The sequence below is a fragment of the Typha latifolia genome, chromosome 2 (assembly GCF_019914945.1).
Source record: "Typha latifolia isolate L0001 chromosome 2, TyphaL0001v2, whole genome shotgun sequence".
NCBI classification, from domain to species: domain Eukaryota; kingdom Viridiplantae; phylum Streptophyta; class Magnoliopsida; order Poales; family Typhaceae; genus Typha; species Typha latifolia.
This window is the reverse complement of record NC_133087.1, coordinates 4,038,067-4,059,558: the sequence shown is the minus strand read 5'-3', so window position 1 is coordinate 4,059,558 and position 21,492 is coordinate 4,038,067. Positions and strand designations below refer to the sequence as shown.

General features: G+C 39.1%; 3 protein-coding genes across 3 annotated transcripts; 2 read left to right on the top strand and 1 right to left on the bottom strand.

Moving 5' to 3' along the window:
- Positions 1 to 1,248: 1,248 nt before the first annotated feature.
- Positions 1,249 to 3,396, bottom strand: LOC140782162 (transcription factor MYBS3-like). Its single transcript, XM_073128599.1, has 3 exons — positions 2,778 to 3,396; positions 2,363 to 2,559; positions 1,249 to 2,274 (listed from the first exon to the last, which is right to left on the bottom strand). The coding sequence occupies exons 1-3, from the start codon at positions 3,067 to 3,069 to the stop codon at positions 1,966 to 1,968; spliced, it is 798 nt and encodes a 265-aa protein (XP_072984700.1). The 5' UTR covers positions 3,070 to 3,396; the 3' UTR covers positions 1,249 to 1,965.
- Positions 3,397 to 12,369: 8,973 nt separating this feature from the next.
- Positions 12,370 to 18,394, top strand: LOC140782570 (ABC transporter C family member 8-like). The gene is made up of 11 exons (XM_073129208.1): positions 12,370 to 14,451; positions 14,540 to 14,860; positions 14,939 to 15,025; positions 15,145 to 15,762; positions 15,913 to 16,077; positions 16,189 to 16,483; positions 16,586 to 16,800; positions 16,887 to 17,192; positions 17,344 to 17,407; positions 17,507 to 17,746; positions 18,125 to 18,394. Exons 1-11 carry the CDS (start codon positions 12,451 to 12,453, stop codon positions 18,277 to 18,279), a joined length of 4,467 nt encoding a protein of 1,488 aa, XP_072985309.1. The 5' UTR covers positions 12,370 to 12,450; the 3' UTR covers positions 18,280 to 18,394.
- A 1,983-nt stretch (positions 18,395 to 20,377) lies between these two features.
- On the top strand, positions 20,378 to 21,252 carry LOC140782571 (abscisic acid receptor PYL2). The gene has a single exon (XM_073129209.1). The coding sequence runs from the start codon at positions 20,493 to 20,495 to the stop codon at positions 21,048 to 21,050; it is 558 nt and encodes a 185-aa protein (XP_072985310.1). The 5' UTR covers positions 20,378 to 20,492; the 3' UTR covers positions 21,051 to 21,252.
- The last annotated feature ends 240 nt before the right edge of the window (positions 21,253 to 21,492 follow it).

Sequence of the window (21,492 nt, the reverse complement as noted above, 5' to 3'; positions counted from 1 at the left end):
TGCACAGACATACTTGTATAAGACCCTTGAAACATCCGTTGAGCGAGACTGGAGAACCATCATTTCCTTGGGAACTTACCTAAAATGGTACCCTCTATATCAAAAATGGTTTGTCTCATGCTTTATTGCGCTCAGTAGTTCCTCCCAAACGGACGGCCACTAATGTTTTTCTTGTGCATGGGATTTAAGAGGCTTTTTGAAAAGAAGGTTCATAGACCGATGTCATAGATCTAGAAGGGGTTGCAAATGGCATGCAGCTTGCTCACCCGTCCAGATGCCAGAAGACCTCATACGGATGGCTTGCTTAGCCAAGTTGTGCGCATATGCGTTGCCAATTATGTTGGTGAAACCTAACTTGAGCTAATACCCAGTCTAGTTTTGACTCATGTGAGTTGATAAAATTGACCGAAGTCTGACTATCGCTAAATAGCAATGCCTCGTAGCCCATCTTGCTTGGTTGAGGGAGTTAGTCGGAACAGGGTAGCCCACTCACTCTGCAAGGAATCGAACAGTATTTGCTGAGAGGTAAGGTCATAAAATTGGACCCAAAATTTGGAATGAGTGAAGGTTCGGAACTTCACCGGTCTGTTTGGCTAGAAGTAGGCGCGAGCAAATAGATCCCGATTGAAGCCTACCATCTGTTCATCTCAAGCTCAAATGCTATCAAATTGACATTCTTTCCTGCGTCGACGAACTCGAGATTGCCTTCAGGGCTCCACGCTTTCGTAAAGGCCACCTTAAGCCCGATAGGGTTATGGGGTTTGCTTGTGGTACGCTTTCCTACAAGGCAGATGTTGGGCATCCTGGAGGCAATATTGTTTTCTTCTAGTCTAGAGATATAACCTCCTCCATGGAGTCTCCCATGAGAAATTCTGTAAATTTCTTTACGAGTTCCTCCTCGATGGAGGTCATGACAGGTAGAGAAAGGAAAGGAGTCTCGGGGGAAACCTGTAGCACTGAAAGAATGAGGGCTTCTGGACCGGTGCTTTGGGACCAAACAGTGAGAAGGGAGGGTAGAAGGAACTGAAACCAGGTGAATCATTTGGAGAATAGTGAAGGGGTTTGGCCAGGAGCCAGGAGTGGAGGTGGTGGTGAGGAGGCTGAGCAAGGTAACTAAGTATCTCGGTAAGGAGATAAGGAAAATTCTCATGGAGAGGAGAACGGGATTTAAGAGGTTGGTGCAGTCTAAACATCAGGAGAAATTGTTCTGAATTAATAACCATAGATAAAACTCTACTAACATAACGATTTGCAATAAACTATTATATTCAGCAAATGCTGCAAGAAATTACACTTGCCAATCAACTTGGGGATGTTGGCCCAAGTGAAGACTTAGGCAATTTTGTTTCGTCGCTTGAGAAATATTTCAGAGATTCATGTTACATTGCTCCCTTTCAGAAAGAAAAAGGAACAAATTGACACTGCAACAAATGCTGCCCCACAAGTTGTCACGGACTGCACAAAGATGCCTAAACAACTGTTATATGACGCAGTATTAGCAGGAGAGTTTACCAACTCTTTAGCCACAGAAATGGAAAGAGATGCAACCTCTGAAAGATCTCCATTGAAGAGGAATTTGTCTGAGATTAGATAGGCACTTTTGCGGTTCATGCAACTAAGTTGGTCTACATATCGATCTTGCTTTATTCCAAACAGGGGGTGGTGGGTCATGGCAATGGAGAATCATGCATTGGAGAATCGTGCTTGTCCTTCTCATATCTAGTGCTCTGAAATGAGCTCACCTTTCACCTTCATTAAATTCCATTACCCATGATGAGGATATTCCACTTCTGCTATGACACATCCAACAGTACTGAACACTCTAATTAAGTACATCGTAAGCACTTTTATTTCTTTGCGATACATGCATGACCATATGCATGAGAAAGCATCAACTGCATAAAGGATTAAAAGTTTGCCGATTTGAGCCATATTCTTCTTGAAAGCTTGACAGCTTCCAAACAGTCAAGTGACTCTAATAGATCCTAAATAATAGCTACTCGGAGACGGCATATTTCGATCCGATGCCCTTGCGGGTGCAATCGTAAGCTCTAGATCAGGTGGTTGGAAATGAACACCAGGCTTTGCCATGAATGAAGCCGACTGTGATATAAGACTAAGTGATGAGTTAGTCTTCTTTTCAGACGGATTATGATCACAGATTAAACTGGAAGTTTTACTAAGTGTCAGCAAAGAGAATTGCTGTTCGGAGTACCGATGTTTTAACTCAGAATTTCCAGTAATCTGAATTGCCTTCTCATGACTACCTGCAACCTGAAGAAAAAAGAATAAAAGAAATAAGAGATTGAATAATTCCTCTGAACATTAAGTTCACTGGTCATTGAGATTACTTGATACTTACCACATCAAAAAGACTAGATCGACGTTTCTTTTGCTTAATGCTGGTTTGCCTAAGAAAGTACTTCTGAGCATGGCTGGCCACTTGTGTTGGAGTTCTTGTGGTCACAAATTTCCTTGAGATCCCTCTCCAATCTCCTCTTCCAAGTTTCTCAAGGCCAGATAGGAATGTCCTGTGTTCTTCCTCACTCCATGGAACTCCTGCAGATGATTCTAGAATCATCAAATTTAATATCATGACATAAAATTCAGCAATCGAAACCTATGGTGAAGGGCACTAATAAATCAATTAAGTACTTTTTGTGTTTTGTTCTATATCTACATGTGTTAAACTTAGCAACAGAATATCCACATTAGAAGATCAAATAGAAATACAAAAATTCCTAGGACACAATCTAATTAAAAAGTAAGAGACTCACCCTTCTTCCTCTCTTGTGCTCTGCCAATGAGACAATCAGAGATATAGCCATTAGAGATCTTGTCAGTTGCTTCTTCTATCGAAGCAAGTGAAGAAGAAGATGATGAAAGAGAAGAAGAGGAAGAAGATGAGGTCAAGCACTCCATACTAGAACATTTCGTCATAGGTGCTCCTACCTGAAGCTGCACCCCAAAAAGCCTCAACTTACCACCACCACCTTCTGGATTTCTTGGAAAACTGCAAGTCCTTGAGTTGTGTCCAATGTTTCCACAATGAGAACATTTCCTAACCATTCTCAATTCCTACAAATCAAACTCTAGAGAGATAAGAGAGAGAGAGAGAGAGAGAGAGAGAGAGAGAGAGAGAGAGAGAGAGAGAGAGAAAACAAATCTAATAGTCTCAAGATGGAATGGAGTTTAATGAGACGACCCAAGAATAATTATACTTGGGTGTGAGATTCTTTATCTATCGTAAGTTTTGCCACTAGAGACAGTACATGATTTTGCTTTTGTTCGTACACGGTGTGCATTTATGCGGTCCTACTTATATTACATCTCGATCTTGGAGATTCTGCGAGTTGGATGCTAGTATTGGCAACTGGAATAATGTTTTCTGTGGATATCGAAGCATGAGATGTTTCTCTATTTACTTATTTAGGTGAAGGTTGGTAGTTGGAAGTTCTTACAAAATAAAGATAATGATCTAAACAATAAGAAAACTTTTAAGTTTGGTGGATGTAAAATTTTGATTCGTCACTAGAAAAATCTTAAACATAATATTATCTTTCAACTCTTTTATCTACTTATTTGAAATGTATAATATAATAATTAATTCAAACAAGCAATACAAAACAAAGAGAAAGAAAAAGAAATTCTTATGCTGGTTGAGATTGACAAATTTTGACTTTAATTAGTTCTACAACGACAAAAAATCATTGACCAAATCAGCAGAATGATAGATGAGAAAGGAAAAAAAAAAAAAAAAAAATATATATATATATATATATATATATATTTATAATTTTACCTACAAGCAAGCATATAAAAGGATATCGAAATCTGAGAATATCAAAAGGCAGAAAGTTGAAATGGACTTTTCTTTTGCCTAAACTAACTTGATCCATTAACTCATTAAAAAAAAATCTAAATGGAACTAAAGATTTTATGGACAGATTCTCTCACTTAGGTTAATTAATTCTGCAATGCCATGGATGGTAATGCCAAGTTGAGGGTTTTCCGACGACTACTTCTTGTGCTACAACACCTCCACTTGCTTTCATTCTCGTCTCTTTTTCGTTGTTAAGAATCTTTCTTTCTAAATAAAGAAGAATTGAATGCAACTGAGACGATTACTTTGATTGACTTGGTTGCATATTACCACCTTTTTTTAAGTGCCTAATTAGATTATTGTGTTGAGTTGGGTCTTCTTTTTTGCCCAAGTGAGCTGCTTATAGGCCTCTCCTTATGCTATCTAAGATTAATTGCAAGTGAATTGCTTCTCAACATCCACCAACTGATTAAGAATAATAAAAATAAAGTTCAGCAGCAAGAGATGGCAATCACCCTTGGTGGTAACCATTATCTATTTCATTTCATGCAAAGGTAAGAGAGATGATACCATCTTAACTGCTGATTAAAATAAATAAACTCTCATTTAATTCCTTGACCTTCACACACAGTCTTTTTTTTTTCTTTCTGTATTACATACTCTGATTTGTATTTTTAATTTCATCTAAGAGACTATTAATTCTGTTTACTAATGATTCCTGTATTAAAAAAAGAAAAATCCTATCACTTTCAAACTCACATTCCTGATAAGCCACCACTAGTTGAAAATGATGGAATGGTAGGGAAGACCTTCAAATCCAAAGAAAAAAGCTGGTGGGATAAAAAGTTTTGGTGATCAGTTGCAGAGGAAACAAAGCAGTTCAATCCAAGAGGGTATTAGAGAATATTAGGCTTCTTTTGTTGGTAAATGAAAGTGCACCTTTCACTGCGAAGATTAAAAAATTCTTACATGCTAGATAACATTTGAGTTCAATTACATTCAATTAATTTGGGAAAAAAACTATCTTTAATGTTCCATGATAAGGACTTCTGCACTTTTATACACAGATGACCAATGTAGGCAAAGTCTCAACAAATAGTTTGCTTAAGGAAGGAGCAAAGTTAAAATCATTCATCGTCGAAGGGTTTTCGGTTAAGGTGATCGCATCTCGATCGCTGGTTCGGTTCAATGGAAATTAAGTACCATTTTTCAGACTCATTCAAAGTCAGTAGTTTCAGCCAGTAGAATTACGAGTAGGTCACCCTCATCCTCATGCCATTCCATTCAATAATGCTGAAGACTAATAACTAACACATGCTCTCTTCAAAAGAGGCACACAGGACAAGAGACATGGCACACAGCATTCCAAATAATTTAGACTTAAATGTTACACAAGTTGGTTGTGGAGACACTTTGAATCCTTCTATATCACCACACTTCTTTTTAATACCATGGCAACTGATGGAGGGCTGGATGTCAGTTTCAAGAAAGAAACAGGCATTAATGTTACAAGAACACCAGAATAGCACTAAGCAAGCATATTACTAGAACTTAGAAAGTGCAAGAATTGAACAAATCTGGATGCCTGTTCATCTACTTTTCTTTTACAAAAGATCTACCTTCTTTCCTTGTCAATCCATTTATATGGGAAAAAACGACTGAAGACTAGTCATGATGCACATCTAACACCTACTTCAATTCGTTAGGGAAAGAAAGTCTAATCTCTCTACCAATTTGTCTTGATGTATTAACATGTAGTTGGGAATGAGGCATAATGGAGAAAGGTGAAAAAAGAGATTAATACCATGTCAAGCTTTGATGATTAATAGGATAAGCCAAGAAGTCCTTGTGGAATATTTGCATGTAATTCTTTCACCATCCATAGGAGAAGAAAATGGCATATAGTACCATTGCCAGTTTGCAATCCATTTCAAGTGTAGATAGAATGGGACTTTAGATCTACTTCTCTCCCAGCTCTTCTGAAGTCCTAAAAAAAGCCTTTACTAGCCACAAAAGTAGAAGCTATTTGGACTTTGGACCTACTTTTATAGTTCTAACATTCTTAGCGTTTTAAGATTTTTATTTTTATTTTTACACAGAGAGAGGTAGAAATTTTATGATGTTATAGTTAAACTGTTAGGATTTGAACTCGAAAATATTTATAAAACATGAGTCTCTTTTAACTATCGAAGCACTATTCCATTGGTTTTTTTAAGATAAATTATTTATCTATGGCGATAAGTCTATTTACTGAAATTTCCACCACTTTTTTCTTATATCTCCTTTCTTAATAAGATAATTATAAATTATTTTTTGATCCTAGATTATTGAAGAATATAAGATAATACCCTCATAAATGCAGGATAAAAGCCTCACTTATACGCCGTCATCAGTATTTTCCTAATCCATTGACCAAACAAAGCAAGTTTGGTTAGAAGAAACCTTATAAGAAATCCAAGTATGAAACTATAGAATATAGGGGCCTTTTTGGGATCATTAATTGCATGGCCTTAAACAAATCCCTTTGATTTAGACGAGTGTGTCAATACTGTTATTTGACCCAACGAGAGACGTTTAATCATACCAAAAATGTTTATCTTATGCAACCTGGAGAATAAAAATAGGGATCATACTAAAGTCAATTTCCACAAAGTATATGCCAATGGCAAATATTAGTGTCAAATTTCTATTGATCCTTGTGTGACAGTGGGATTGCATTACAAATATTTAATCATAGAGGTTAGCTAGTGATTAGAACGTAACGTTGCCTCAAGGTTTTTACTTTTTTTAAAAGATTATTTAAGAGTTCGACAGGTAAATATAAGTTAGACAAATAGTCGAATCTTTTTAGATACAGAAACATTTAGACCCTATTAAATTGAAGCCGGCATACTAAGTCACCTAGTTTTAGACTTCAAATGTGCGTCGTTCCGAATTAAACTTCTTCCAAACATTCACTCGAGAATTTCTCTAAGCTATAGCACTATAAAGCCTCAACCGAGCAGCCAAATGGTTGAGCCAATCCCTAAAGCACCACTTAATTTTAATTATACAGGGCTAGAATCCAGCTGCTACCTCACCTACCAACTCTATTAAAGTTGGTTGGTTGTTGCCTCCAAGTTATCAAAAGCAATCTACAAAGGTTGGTAAGAGGTCACCTCTAATTTGGGTGATGTAACAACATAAGGTTATGGTCTCCAAAGAAGACTAGCTAAAGAGAAGGCCCAATAAAATTGGGCATATGGAAAATTTGGCCCATTCTATAGCAATTGAAGGATAAAAGTATGGCCATTTTCTTGGCCATCAGAGAGGATGCTATCAAAAGAGACACCACTATAGACATGAAGCTAATTTTGGGCCCAATTATATTAAAAATATGATATAAAATTAATTCGTCTGTCAAATTAAGCTTTTCTAATAATTTTTTTTAGGGTTAAGGGTTTTGCTGTGGCCTAAGGAAAATAATAAGCCATATTGATTTCTAGAGAAATGTATGCAGTGGTGATAAGATGAATTGAGCATTTCTATGCAGACAAACTCAATCTTTTCTCATGTGGATCCAAAATTAGATTGCATTCCAGAGTGCTAATAAGACAAAAGTCTTGCAACTGAGTCTAGTTTAGCAACGAAGATTGTTCTTCTTCTTCTTTTTTTCTTCCTTTTAATTTTAGGTGACATTTTGGAAGACCATTGTCTTGTTCTTTTCAGTTCTAGCTTGCTTACTTATCATGCAGCCCTTCCAAACCCCAAGAAGAGAGGACAATTGGAATCGTATCTATCTACTGATGCTTAAAAATATATTGAGAAGATAAATGGAAACAAATGAGAGGGATTTTTTTTTCTTTTCTTTTCACATTATGAAATAATTAATCCAATGATGCACTATTGTGTCTTTAGTATGTCATAGACAAACAGAGCCTCAACTTATTAAAAAGAAAATGTTAGAAATTACATAAATAGTCATCAAAGAAAATTTAAGACAAAAATAAAAATTACCAAAGAAATGAACTACAAATTCTATCAGTAATTTCCTAATCTAAATCCTCTGAAATAAAAGTTTTCAATATTTTTAGGTCGTTCCCAATGTGAATCATGACAAAAAAAATTCAAATCATGGTGTGTCCCAGAGAATTGCAGTCAAGGGGGCATTGGCATCAGAGAGTCCTATTTATGATGCTGAAGAGTACTACTACTATTATTATATTGTTGTTATCATTCTCAATTATTTTCCACGAGTGGAGTAGGAGAATTTGGATAGAAGGATGAATTAGAAAAGGTAAAAGAAAAAAAAAGAGTAGCTAGAATATTAAATTTAAGATATAGATTTCTTTCATAATAGATGAAGGCAGACTTGTAGAAATTTCCTTCACTTTTTTTTTTCCTTCTTTATTTTCGTTTCTTTCGGATTTATAGTTTTTTTTTTTTACTAGAATATGCACAGTATCCAGCTTCATTAAAATTTCCCAACTAACCGTTGTTGACTCACATATTTTTCGCCAGCTTCTCATAATCCACAAACAAGTGGTTTATAGTTTCAGTTTCCCAAAACACATCTAGTATCATCTCCTTAGCTTCTTCTAGTCAGATTATCCGTTGTCAGTATTTTGATACTATATACCAGCCAAAACAGAAGCTTTGATCTTCATAGACACTTTCATATTCCATATATCCATGTAAAAAGGGGATGTTTTCTTATGAATAAAATTATTATTCATTGTTCTATAAAATGACTCTTCTTCACTACAAGTTGAGCTTTGTCAATGGAGTAAATGAGAAAATATTCCATACATAAGAAATGTACTTATTTTTAATCTTTTCAATCTTAAGCACTATACAATTTGGGAGATCCAAATTATTGCCGTTTGTCTTATCTAGGTGACATCAGTTCTAAGATAAGACAAATTGTTTTATCAGTTCTAAGATAAGACAAATTGTTTTATCTTTATTAATAAGAACGTCCACAGCTATGTTAAAAATTAATTCAAATTCCGTTTCAGTAAATTTTCAGCATGTATCAGTAATTCTGTGCTGCGCATTCGAATGGGCCCTGGGAGCATTCGAACGCGGGCTCCAGACAGAGAGCAGTCTGTGATACAGACGTTTGAACGCGAGCCAACCCAAGAGCAGACTTTCTGCAGGCGTTCGAACGGTCGCAACCGCGTTCGAACGCGGGCCAACCCGAGAGCAGCTGTTTCTGCAGGCGTTTGAACGGCTCCTTCCTACGTTCGAACGCCTCTTCATTCTTGTTGTATTGATATTGGGCACGTTCAAATGTGCCCCCGAGAGCATTCGAATGCGGCATGAAAAATTGCCAAATCTAAATTTGACTATAAATACTAAAGAATATTTTTTAGGGTTAGTAGTTGGAAGAACATTTATGAGAGTTGAACCACCATTGTATTGAGAATGATTAGAGTTGTTAAACTCTTTGTAAGTGAGAGATTTGCATAGTAAAGAAGATTGCTCTGCCCGTGGACGTAGGCACATCGTCGAACCACGTAAATCTTGTTGCTCTCTCTCTCTATTATCTCCATTGTTTCCATTGTTAGTGATTGCTTACATTAGGGTGTTAATCCATAATTAGAACTTGCTTAGGACTTTTTCTATCACCATTAACCTCTCTTTAGAGTTTTTCAAGCATTACATTGATTTTCTTTCACTATTCCCATTTGGGCTATTTAAAGTAAAGGTCTTGCTTCCGCTTCCTTCACCCATTCGGGTCTTTTGCACAACAAGCTACACCCTATCTATGCATATCCAAAGAATATTTAATGCACTCAGCAAGAGTATATTTATATGCCGTTTGGTTTTATGTGATTAAAGAATGTTAAATGAGGAATTAATTTAAATAATTTTTTTCTCTCATTTTTTCTCATTAAAAGTTGAGAGAATATATTTGTACTTAATAAGAGTAGACGTCAAGATCCAGCATGTGAGTCAATAGCCCTTGAAAATAATATTTTATAGAATCCATAAATTAAAAACTAATTTTTATAAATATGTGTAGATGCACTTTACAATGTATCACTTTTAATGAGAAAATTTCATATATATATATATATATATAAACTTAAATTAGTTAATAAGATTAGAAAGGGAAACATACCAACCAGCGAAAGAAAAAAAAATAACCATATCAATAAACTACACATGTCCCAATTTATATTTCTCGTTGAGGGTAGGGGTGTAAATGTTATTTTTGAGCCTCATAATTTTGCTCAGCTCAATTCGAGCCGAGCAAAGCTCGGGCTCGATTAGAGGATAAGGTGGTGGCGACATGGACGGCGGGTTTCTGAAGGAGTCGGAGACGAATGGAGGAGGAGGCGACGACGAGGAGATAGTGAATGAAGGAGGAGAAGGAAGCCGACGGAGTGGATGAGGAGGAGGGCATGGCGCCGTGTAGGGGTGGCAAAATTTGACCCGACCCGATAACCCGACACGATAACCCGGCTCTTAATCGGGTTTGGGTTTAGTATAATCGGGTTCGGGTCGTAAACGGGTCAACCCGTCTAACCCGTTTAATAATCGGGTCGTGTTCGGGTTTATACTACTGACCTGTTTTGACCCGTTTGACCCGTTTAAGCATACGGGTCGGATCGGATCAGGTCGGGTCAACCCGCTAACCCGTTTAACCCATTTAATATATATATAAACTAAAACCCTAGATCTAATTACATTTCCCTAACACCACCTCTCCACTCTTCACTCCTCTCCAGCCGCCTCAACAAAAAGGGGGGGAAAAAATTCGCCCGCCTTCACCTTCGTCGCCTCCGCCTTCGCCCCCGTCTCTGTCGCCTCTGCCTTCGCCTCCGTCTGCTGCCTCTACCTTCGCCTCTGTTTGCCGCCTTCGCCTCCGTCTGCAGCCTTCACCTCCGTCTGCCGCCTTCGCCTCCGTTTGCCGTCTCGACCTTAGCCTCCGTCTGCTGCCTCGGCCTTAGCCTCCATCTGCCGCCTCCGCCTTCGCCCCCATCTCTGCTGCTTCTGTCTACTGCCTCTGCCTTCGCTTCCGCCTCCGTCTACCAAACACGCCTCGTTTGCCGCCTTCGCCTCCGTTTGCCGTCTCGACCTTAGCCTCCGTCTGCTGCCTCGGCCTTAGCCTCCATCTGCCGCCTCCGCCTTCGCCCCCATCTCTGCTGCCTCTGTCTACTGCCTCTGCCTTTGCCTCCGCCCCGGTGCCGCCTCCGCCTTGTTAATCGCATAGCCGGGAGCTCTGTTCCCTTCTCCCCGTCGACTTCAAATCTAGCAACTCCTCCCGGTGGTGTCGTCGGCACTCCTCTCGGCGGCCACGCCCTTCTTTTGCTCGGGATCTAGCTAAAATTAATAGAACTGTAATTTTTATGTTTGAATGAGTTTGATGATGAAAGTAGGTTAATTTGTTTCTTAAAAGCATTATTTTTATAGAATAAAATTTAAATTTTATATAGGGTAATCGGGTTAGACGGGTTGTGTTATCGTGTCATGTTAACACGACATGTTTATTAAACGGGTTAGACGGGCCGTGTTACCGTGTCGTGTTAACACGACCCGTTTATTAAACGGGTTAGACGGGTCGTGTCGTGTTACCCGTTTAATAATCGGGTCGTGTTCGTGTCTAATAAATGCAACCCGTTTATTAATCGGGTCGTGTTCGTGTTAGGATAAAGTTGACCCGACCCGAATCTGACCCGACCCGAACCCGCTTAACCCGACCCGATTGCCACCCCTAGCGCCGTGGTGGTGGCTTGCCGATGGAGGCCGACGGAGAGGGAGGAGGTGGCGGCGCGTGGGGTGAGGCTATGAGTGGTGATCGGGTGGATAAGGGTGAGGGTGAGAGTGAGGGTGAAGGTGAGGGTGGGGTAGGTGAGAGAATTAAGTATGGGAAAGTGATGTGATGGGGAGGGTGAAGTGATAGGTGAGGTTGGGGTAAGTGATGATAATGAATATTAAATGGTTATCGGGAGGGTGAGAATGGGTTAGTGAGGGACATGTGGTAATATTTCTTTATACCACGTGTCCTTTATTATAGCTAGTTAGGTTATCGAGCCGAGCCTGAGCGAGCCGACTCGATATTAATTTTGAGCCTGTTACGATGACTCGAGCTCGACTTAACTCTGACAGAGCCGAGCCAAACTCAAGCTTCACTCGAGCCGAGCTCGAGCTTCACCCGAGCCAAGCCCGAGCCACTCGTCAAGCCTAACAGCCCTAGTTGAGGGTGACATATATAATGCAGCATTCTTCATATATCCAAGTATATATTGGTGTTTTGGTAAAAAAATAGAATAAAAGAATTGTCCGAGTATAATTTATTTTTTGATGAAAAGTCCTTGTATAATACGGTTCACTCAAATGCAGATAAGACAAACTACTATGAAAAGTCCTTGTATAATACGGTTCACTCAAATACATTTTCTTCTTTGATCTTTTCTTTACTTTGCCCACATGCCATCTTTGATCTCCATTGTCCCAAGTGCTATATAAAACACTTCTTGCAGAAGGAAGAACATAGAAATATTGGCCAGAATTAATCTCAAAAAATGGCTTCTCTTAGTAATATGTAACATTCCCCTTTCGGTGCTCTTTTCTTCATTTCTCTGTAACCATTTAGTCTTCTGTTCACCTCTCAGTTTGAGCTTGTTATTGTTTCCAGCATGTCTATAGATTTTTCTGCACTTCTTGTTACTACTTTGAACTTCTCTTGGATTGCAGGAGGTTGGTTTCATCCACTATGTGGGTCAGAGTTCTCCTTGGGATCAGCATATTGTCAGAGAAATCTGATAGATTTTGCCAATCTCATCTTCCTTGTTATTTACAGTTTTTGTGTGCTGTCAGCTTGCTTCAGAAAGCAATATCCGAATTGTATCAGGCATCCACGCTGGGATTTCGTAGCTGTTTCGATATGTTCTGCAGCAGTTGGCATTGCATACATCAGTTCTGGATTGCTTAATCTATCTAGCAGTAAGGAAAGACGGGGGGAGTTTCTGGTATTCCTTTTCAGAGGCATGATTTGGATAGTTCTTAGTGTTTCCTTGAGCATTAACTCATCCAAATGGGTAAAAGCTATAGCTATGATCTGGTGGACTTTATTTTCAATCTTTATTTCTTCATACAATTTGGAAGTTCTTGTGAGAGCTCACAAACTTGGAATCCTAGAGATGGTATCATGGCCTACAAACTTTCTACTTGTATACTGCACACTAAGTTACATAACTAGATCGAATATCCATCAAGATGCTTCATATGATAGCTTGTCTCAGCCATTCTTGATCAACAAATGTGCAAACAATGTCGCGGAATTGTACAGAGCTGGACTACTTAGTCGGTTGACGCTTTCGTGGATGAGTCCTTTACTCCGTTTAGGCTACTCGAAACCGTTAGCCCTCAATGACATCCCAGAGTTAGATTCAGAAGATGGAGCACTGCAAGCCTCTGAAAAGTTTTTAAAGGAATGGAATCTTCAGAGACAGGATAAAGATAGTAGTAATATATCGATAGTTTTCATACTGGGCAAGTGTTACTTGAATGAGTTGTTGTCAACTGGGCTCTATGCATTACTGAAAACAGTCTGCTACTCTGCATCTCCATTGTTGCTTTATTCCTTTGTATTGTATTCTTATCATGAGGAGAGAAATATCCAAATAGGCCTCTTCTTAATAGTTTGCTTCGTTGTTATAAAGCTTGCTGATTCCTTATCACAGCGGCATTGGTTTTTTGGATCAAGGAGGTGCGGTATGAGAATGAGATCGGCTCTTATGGCAGCTATATTTCAGAAGCAGCTAAAACTATCTAGTCATGGAAGGAAGAATCATTCTACCGGCGAAATCACCAATTACATTGCAGTTGATGCCTATAAGCTTGGTGATTTCCCTTACTGGTTTCACTTGGCATGGACTCAACCACTTCAGCTCATCTTTTCTGTAGCCATCCTCTTTTGGATCGTCGGTTTGGGAGCTCTTCCTGGTCTAGTCCCTCTGATCATTTGCGGGTTTCTCAATGTCCCGTTCGCAAAGGTGCTGCAGGGCTACCAATTTAAGTTCATGGTTGCTCAAGATGAAAGACTAAGGGCTACATCTGAAGTCTTAAACAATATGAAGATCATTAAGTTACAGTCATGGGAAGAGATGTTTAGGACAACAATTGCGTCTCTCAGAGATTTAGAGTTTAAATGGCTGGCACAAACTGAACTTAAAAAGGCCTATGGAACTGCTCTATATTGGATGTCTCCCACCATTGTATCAGCAGTAATTCTTGCTGGAACAGCAGCCATGAGAAGTGCTCCTCTAAATTCTACTACCATTTTTACGCTCCTAGCAACCTTAAGAGTTATGTCAGACCCAGTTAGAATGCTGCCTGAAGTCCTTTCAATGATGATCCAAATCAAGGTATCATTAGATCGCATCACGGTATTCCTATTAGAAGATGAGATTAAAGAAGAGGATGTTACGAAGACAAATTCACAGAATTCAGATCTTAGTGTTGTAGTACAAGACGGTAGTTTTAATTGGAACCAAAGTGGGGGTGCTCCAACATTGAGGAAAATTAATTTGAAGATGCTCAGAGGACAAAAGATAGCTATATGTGGACCTGTTGGTGCTGGAAAATCATCATTGTTATATGCTTTACTTGGGGAGATACCTAAAACCTCAGGATCAGTAAGTTACTACACAATGAAACAGTATTTAATATTAGACTTCAGTAAATTTTTGGATAACATTGTTATGAATTACTTGTTCATCTTAGGTCGAGGTCTTTGGTTCTGTTGCATATGTTTCACAAACTTCCTGGATCCAAAGTGGGACAATTCGCGACAATATCCTCTTTGGAAAGCCCTTCAACAAGGCACTATATGAGAGGGTCATCAAATCATGTGCCCTAGACAAGGATATCGAAAACTTCGATCATGGTGACCTTACTGAGATAGGTCAGAGAGGGTTAAACATGAGTGGTGGACAGAGGCAAAGGATTCAACTTGCTAGAGCAGTCTACAATGATGCAGACACTTATCTCCTGGATGACCCCTTCAGTGCAGTTGATGCACACACTGCTGCAATCCTTTTTTACGTAAGAAAAATTCAATGGGAAATCTATCTTTTGGATATTTATCTGTTTTAGTTAATGTTGAATAAAATGTACTTGCAGGATTGTGTCATGGCTGCTCTGAGAACCAAGACTGTAATTCTTGTGACTCATCAAATTGAGTTCCTGGCTGAAACTGATAGGATTCTGGTAAGGAGAATTCATATATATATATATATATATATATATATATATATATATACACACACACACATATATTCTTAACAAAATGTTGGATGTTAAAACAAACTGAATGCTTGCCTCCCTAGGTCATCGAAAATGGACAAATTACTCAAGCAGGAAAATATGAAGAACTTCAGAAGTCCGGGGCGGCATTCGAGCAGCTAGTTAATGCTCATCATTCGTCGATCATAACATTAGATTCAATGAAACATGAAAACAGAGTAACAGGGCAAAGAATGCTGGAGAACAATTTAGAATCTAGTGAGCTGCAGCGTCTAAAGCAGAACAGCAGCGAAGAGATTTCCGCTGATGGCCTTTCAGCAATCCAGCTCACGGAAGACGAAGAAAGGGAAATAGGAGATCTTGGATGGAAGCCTTATAAAAATTATCTTCATGTTTCAAAGGGTTCACTTCTTTTTTCTTTGGTCATCTTTGCTCAGGTTGCTGCTCTTGTTCTTCAAAGCTTGTCAACGTATTGGTTGGCCATAGCTGTTCAGATGCGTCACATTGGCAGTGGAACTCTGGTTGGAGTTTATGCAGCACTTTCAGTCATTAGCTGCTTCTTTTCATATCTTAGGAGTTTGTTTGCAGCCTATCTTGGACTGAAGGCCTCAAAGACATTCTTCTCTGGACTCATGGACTCAGTATTCAAGGCTCCCATGTTATTTTTTGATTCAACCCCTGTAGGAAGGATATTAACCAGAGTAAGATTTTGTTATTCATAGTACGTATTAGCTGCACATTAGACATTCTAGAGATGCTTAAAACTTAGAGCTTAACAGTGCATGGGTTTTTATTTTGTTAAGAGTAATGTAGTTCATGTTGACAAGCCATGTTTAATTTTCTCTGCACAGGCATCTTCAGATATGAGCATTTTGGACTTCGAAATACCTTACTCCATTGCTTTCACTCTGGCTGGTGGACTTGAGGTTATTTTAATCATAATAGTCATGGCCACTGTAACTTGGCAAGTCTTAATCGTAGCAGTTCCAGTAACGATAGTGATGCTATATATTCAGGTGACTACCATACTACGTCAGATACCACTTCTGAGTTTCCTACAACACTGCTGAACTAGATAGCATTAATATGTAACACGTGTTGATGATAAACAAATTTCAATTTTGAAGGGGTACTATGTAGCCTCTGCAAGAGAGCTAGTAAGAATCAATGGAACGACGAAAGCACCGGTAATGAACTATGCAGCAGAGTCCATGCTTGGAGTGGTAAGTATAAGAGCTTTTGCAGTGACAGAAAGATTCATACGTACCAACCTCCAGCTCATCGACACCGATGCAAAATTGTTCCTCCACACCATTGCTGCACTGGAGTGGGTGCTTTTAAGAGTAGAAGCACTCCAAATCTTGACTGTACTTACTTCAGCTCTTTCCCTTATTTTCCTTCCTCAGGGAGTTATTACATCAGGTAATATGCTGATACTGCTGGTCTATATGTTAATTGGTGTCATTCTGTTGATGCTGTTATTCTTCTGAAGTGTGATTATCTCATCTGCTTGATCTGTTTCAGGATTCGCTGGTCTTTGTCTCTCCTATGCTTTAACCCTCTCTTCAGCCCAATCATTTCTAACACGGTTTTACTCCACCTTAGAGAACTACATCATTTCAGTGGAGCGAATCAAACAGTTCATGCATATTCCATCAGAGCCTCCAGCTACTATACCAGAAAGTAGGCCTCCACCTTCATGGCCATCTGAAGGAAGGATAGATTTGCAAGATTTGAAGGTGAGGACTTTCAACTACTTCTTGTCCAAAAATGACAAAATGATAGTAAGCAAATAATGCTCATGTTAAATTTTGCTGGTCATCAGGTAAAATACCGGCAGAATGCACCCCTTGTTCTCAAAGGGATCACTTGCACTTTTATGGGAGGAAATAAGATTGGTGTTGTTGGAAGGACTGGAAGTGGGAAATCAACTCTTATTAGTTCTCTATTTCGTCTCATAGATCCTGCGGGTGGGAGGATTCTTGTTGATAATCTTGACATATGTTCCATAGGCCTGAAGGACCTGAGGACAAAGCTGAGTATTATTCCTCAGGAGCCAACTCTTTTCAGGGGAACAGTTCGGAGTAACTTGGATCCTCTCGGCCTGCACACTGACCATGAGATATGGGAGGTTAGCCAGTTCACTTATATGTGCAAGCTACTAGAAATTTACATAGTCTTGATGTGTTTACAAGTACTCGGATTGCTGCTGCTAAAGTATTTCTCCTTAGATAAAAATGTAAACTGATAAAGATGCATTTTGTTTCCACTTCTAATTGCAGGCCTTAGAGAAGTGCCAGTTGAATAGTACAATTAGCAACATACCTATTCTTCTTGATTCATCAGGTAAGTGAGTTTTATCAGAAAGTAGTTGCATACTTGCGGTCTGAAAGTTCTGATATTATTGAGTGACCTTTCTTTTCCTTTGCCTTTTCCATGTGGTAGTGAGTGATGCTGGTGAGAATTGGAGCGCCGGGCAGCGCCAACTCTTCTGCCTTGGTAGAGTTCTCCTGCGCAAGAACAAAATTCTAGTTCTGGATGAAGCAACTGCATCCATCGACTCCGCCACAGATGCTGTCCTGCAGAGCATCATCAAACAAGAATTCTCAAATTGCACAGTGATAACCATAGCTCACAGAGTTCCAACAGTTACAGACAGTGACATGGTCATGGTCCTTTCTTATGGTATGTTAGATAAGAACCTCACTAATATGACAAATACCTTTTGGCTCTTTTTATTGGTCATTGTTTGCATCAGATAAGTTACGATGTCTTAAGAAGTTCACTATCTCCGAAACAGAAACCACAGAACTTTCTGCCACGTATCAACTATTTGTAACTAGATATAGAGATCTTTGGATGGCATACTTTCTCATCCATGGTCGTCAAATGTTATCCTTTCTTCTAATATCCTTCAAAACCTCTTAGATCGACCTTATATCTTACAGCGCACAGTTGCATACTTTTGATAAGATCAAGTAAAAGAGTTCAAAATTATAAGGTCACGATAATTAATCGAAATTAATTTGCAGCTTACATCATCATCTTTTTTATTTCTTGCAGGAAAGCTTGTGGAATATGACCAGCCTTCTAAGCTAATGGAAACTAAGAGCTCTGCCTTCTCTAAACTCGTGGATGAGTATTGGTCTAACTGTAAGAGAAACTCAGCTCATGATACAAGCAAAGAAGATAAGTTCGTTGAGACACATGAAGTGTAGCTGTGATGGTTGCACTTAGTATAATGTGCTTCATGTGGCTACTGCTTGTGCTTGAGTTATTATGTATTATTTGCAAAATATGCAGAATGAATTTAATCTAGCAGCTGTTGTTACATTTGTTTAAAGAAAAAAAGAAAAGAAAATCTAACTCATTAGTGTATGGTATATGCAACTTTCATATTCTTTTCAACTTTTGAGTGCTTCAAATGACTGTGGGATATCTTTATATAGTCTATCATGAGAGATAAAAGAAAGAGAGCAGAATTGATATATCATCAACAATAGAAAGAGCAGCTGAAATTTTCCCAGTAGTATTTAGAAAGACATTGAGGCTTATTTCTCCTCACAAGTTGATGTGAGGCTATACAAGGTGACAGACCGTGTTGAAATTAATTTATACATGAGACTTTGTAGGTGGCACTAGATCCTAAAATCAACTTCTAATGTAATATAGCAAACTAACTACAATTTTATATATGATATTACAATGTGTGTGTGTGATTGTTTTCAGAGTATTAAGCATGTCTAACATAATAATACCTTTGTGATTTCTTCTTTCTTATAACATCACATAAAACTTTTGAATGGTTTTAGCGTATCAATGGTGATGACAAAATTACACATCATTCAAGTTTTTGTATGATTAGGATCCAAGTAACTACAAAGAACTTACATAGAAGGAAGCAATGTGCACATAAGCTCCTCAGACACACGCCAAAGGCTTAATGGCATTGCATGGCGCACATTTAAAAAAAAGAAATTAAAATTGCTTCATTTACGTAGGAGTAAAGGATTTTCCTCATAATATGTATGTGATGTTTATGCTAAAGCAACTCAAGCCTAGAATAACTTGACGTGATACCCAAATAAATTGTGTTTATGAGAGATGGCAGAGAGTGACAAGGTTCTTCGTATTCAGCCTGATACTAAGCTATTCATTACAGTAGTGTACAGAAAAGAAGGCTGCAGGGACAAGCTGCAGCAAGCACTGCAGAATAAGTCAAAACACAATCTCTTAAGGCAATTGGTTCGTTGAACCCAGCTGGATCAAGTGATGCTCATGCACTCGAAGTCAGTCACTTGCTTCCAAATCAATCAACAGAGTTGTCACTTTCTTAGTTTAAATTAATTAAATTACTTCACAATCTAGAATGAATTTGTACAGAGTAAATGACTAATACATGTGCAACTCTTTGTCCCATTCCTTGCGGTTGTTATGCTACATGGTGACAAGAATGGCCAAAGTTAATGTGTGGAACCTCAAAGAGGTTCTCCAGAGTTCCAAGGTATGGCTAGGTGAGAGGAATCTGAGAAGTGAGAGATTAGGCAGTCAAAAGAGTTAGTTATTCACATGATCACGGTTAAGGCGACAACACTCCCGTTTAGCCTTATTGTCTTCTCCTCCAATCCATATTCTCAAAAAGGAATAGCTTTTCAAAGTCCTCCAAACCTCATAAATGTATCTATCCTCAATGACAATGTTCTTATTCTTATTCCTATTCCTATTCCATTGCAACAATTGTAAGGCATGCATAGGTAAATAGTCAACATTAAGAGATTACATGTACTACTACTTATCCCTCTATTTATTCATGTTTATCGTCCTTGATCTTTGACCGATCAAAGAAGTAACCTAGGGATAAATTATCCTGAAGCCACATAAAAGTACTAAATAACAAACAAACCCATGTAAAAAAGGTAGTTAGCCTTTCAAATCTCAGCCACATTCACATGATCCCGGTGAAGGCGACAACACTCCCTAGTCTTCATCGTCCTCTTCACGAAATCACCAAAACACCCAAACCCATTTTCTTTAAGGGAAAATAATACTCTACACCCTGCCTTTTTATGTTTTTCACCTATTTACACCTTCAGTTTTCCTTTATTATTTCAAAAAGGTGAATATATAGTTTTTCCTAGTCTATTTCTGCCCCTATTCTTGAAGTCCAGTTAGGGCTCAATCGGGTTCTTATTTCCATGTCCCACAATACTATTCTCATCCCATGCAATAGCATAATCTGTGTCTATCTAAAAGGGTACATCTGTCTAGACAAAAATAATAAAATGCACGCCACTGTACCTATAAAGAACTAATTAACAAACTAACCAATGTAAGTAACTACCTCCACCCATCGCTCCTCTCCACAGCTCTCCTCGCCATTTCGGCAAACACCTTAACGTCATACCAAAGACAGAGACAGAGAAAGGACGCCATGGACGCTTACCGGAGATCTCTCCAGGGCCTAACCCAGGCCGAGCTGCGCGACCTCGATCCGGTTATCCGCACCCACCACGCGTTCCCGTTATCGCCGCGCACGTGTACGTCCCTCGTCACGCAGCGCGTCGACGCGCCGCTGTCGGCCGTGTGGCCCATCGTGCGCAGCTTCGGCAACCCGCAGAGGTACAAGCATTTCATCAAACACTGCGTGCTCACCCGCGGCGGCGGCGAGGTCGGCAGCGTCCGCGAGGTCACCGTCGTGTCCGGGCTCCCCGCCTCGACCAGCACCGAGCGCCTCGAGATCCTCGACGACGACCGGCACATACTAAGCTTCAGCGTGGTGGGCGGGGAGCACCGCCTTAAGAATTACCGGTCGGTGACCTCGGTGACGGAGTTCACGAAGGAGGACGGGAAGGCCTATAGCGTCGTGCTCGAATCGTACGTGGTGGATATACCCGAAGGGAACTCGGAAGAGGACACGAGGATGTTTACAGACACCGTCGTGAAGCTTAACTTGCAGAAGCTTGCGGCGTTGGCAATGGCGTCGGTTTGAGGAAAAGAAGGTCTAGGTCACGGTGGATCTTGGGTTTTTTTTATTTTTTTATTTTTATTTTTTAGTATGTGAAATAACTCTTTTTCTTGTACGAGAAAGTGCTGATATTTTCTGTTTCTTTTTTGTATTTTAGTTTTGGTTGTTGATGGTAAGTGTTTTTTTTTTCCTCTTCCTTAACTTTTTGTGTAGGGTTTGCTTTGTATATTCTCACTTTTGGTGGTTGTTTCTTCTTTCTTATTTTAAAAAAATATGTTGTTTCTAAAAAAATTTACATATAACTAAAACAGTTGCTTCAGTGAGGAACACACAATGATTTCGGAAGTACGAGTGTTATATGAAAAGTTTTCCTTTGCTGGCCGAGTTTTGGACCAAACTACACCCGTTTTTATATTTTTACCAAAAAAAAAAGTTATATATATTTTTTTTTACTGTAGCACTAAAT

Bases quoted from the DNA above. Each gene is read 5' to 3' on its own strand.
- LOC140782162 (XM_073128599.1), bottom strand. From the start codon at position 3,069: ATGGTTAGGAAATGTTCTCATTGTGGAAACATTGGACACAACTCAAGG. The intron at 2,560-2,777 runs GTGAGTCTCTTA...AATCATCTGCAG, and splicing joins AGCACAAGAGAGGAAGAAGG to GAGTTCCATGGAGTGAGGAA. The intron at 2,275-2,362 runs GTAAGTATCAAG...TTTTTTCTTCAG, and splicing joins GATCTAGTCTTTTTGATGTG to GTTGCAGGTAGTCATGAGAA.
- LOC140782570 (XM_073129208.1), top strand. From the start codon at position 12,451: ATGTCTATAGATTTTTCTGCACTTCTTGTTACTACTTTGAACTTCTCT. The intron at 15,026-15,144 runs GTAAGGAGAATT...TTGCCTCCCTAG, and splicing joins CTGAAACTGATAGGATTCTG to GTCATCGAAAATGGACAAAT. The intron at 17,747-18,124 runs GTATGTTAGATA...TATTTCTTGCAG, and splicing joins GGTCATGGTCCTTTCTTATG to GAAAGCTTGTGGAATATGAC.
- LOC140782571 (XM_073129209.1), top strand. From the start codon at position 20,493: ATGGACGCTTACCGGAGATCTCTCCAGGGCCTAACCCAGGCCGAGCTG.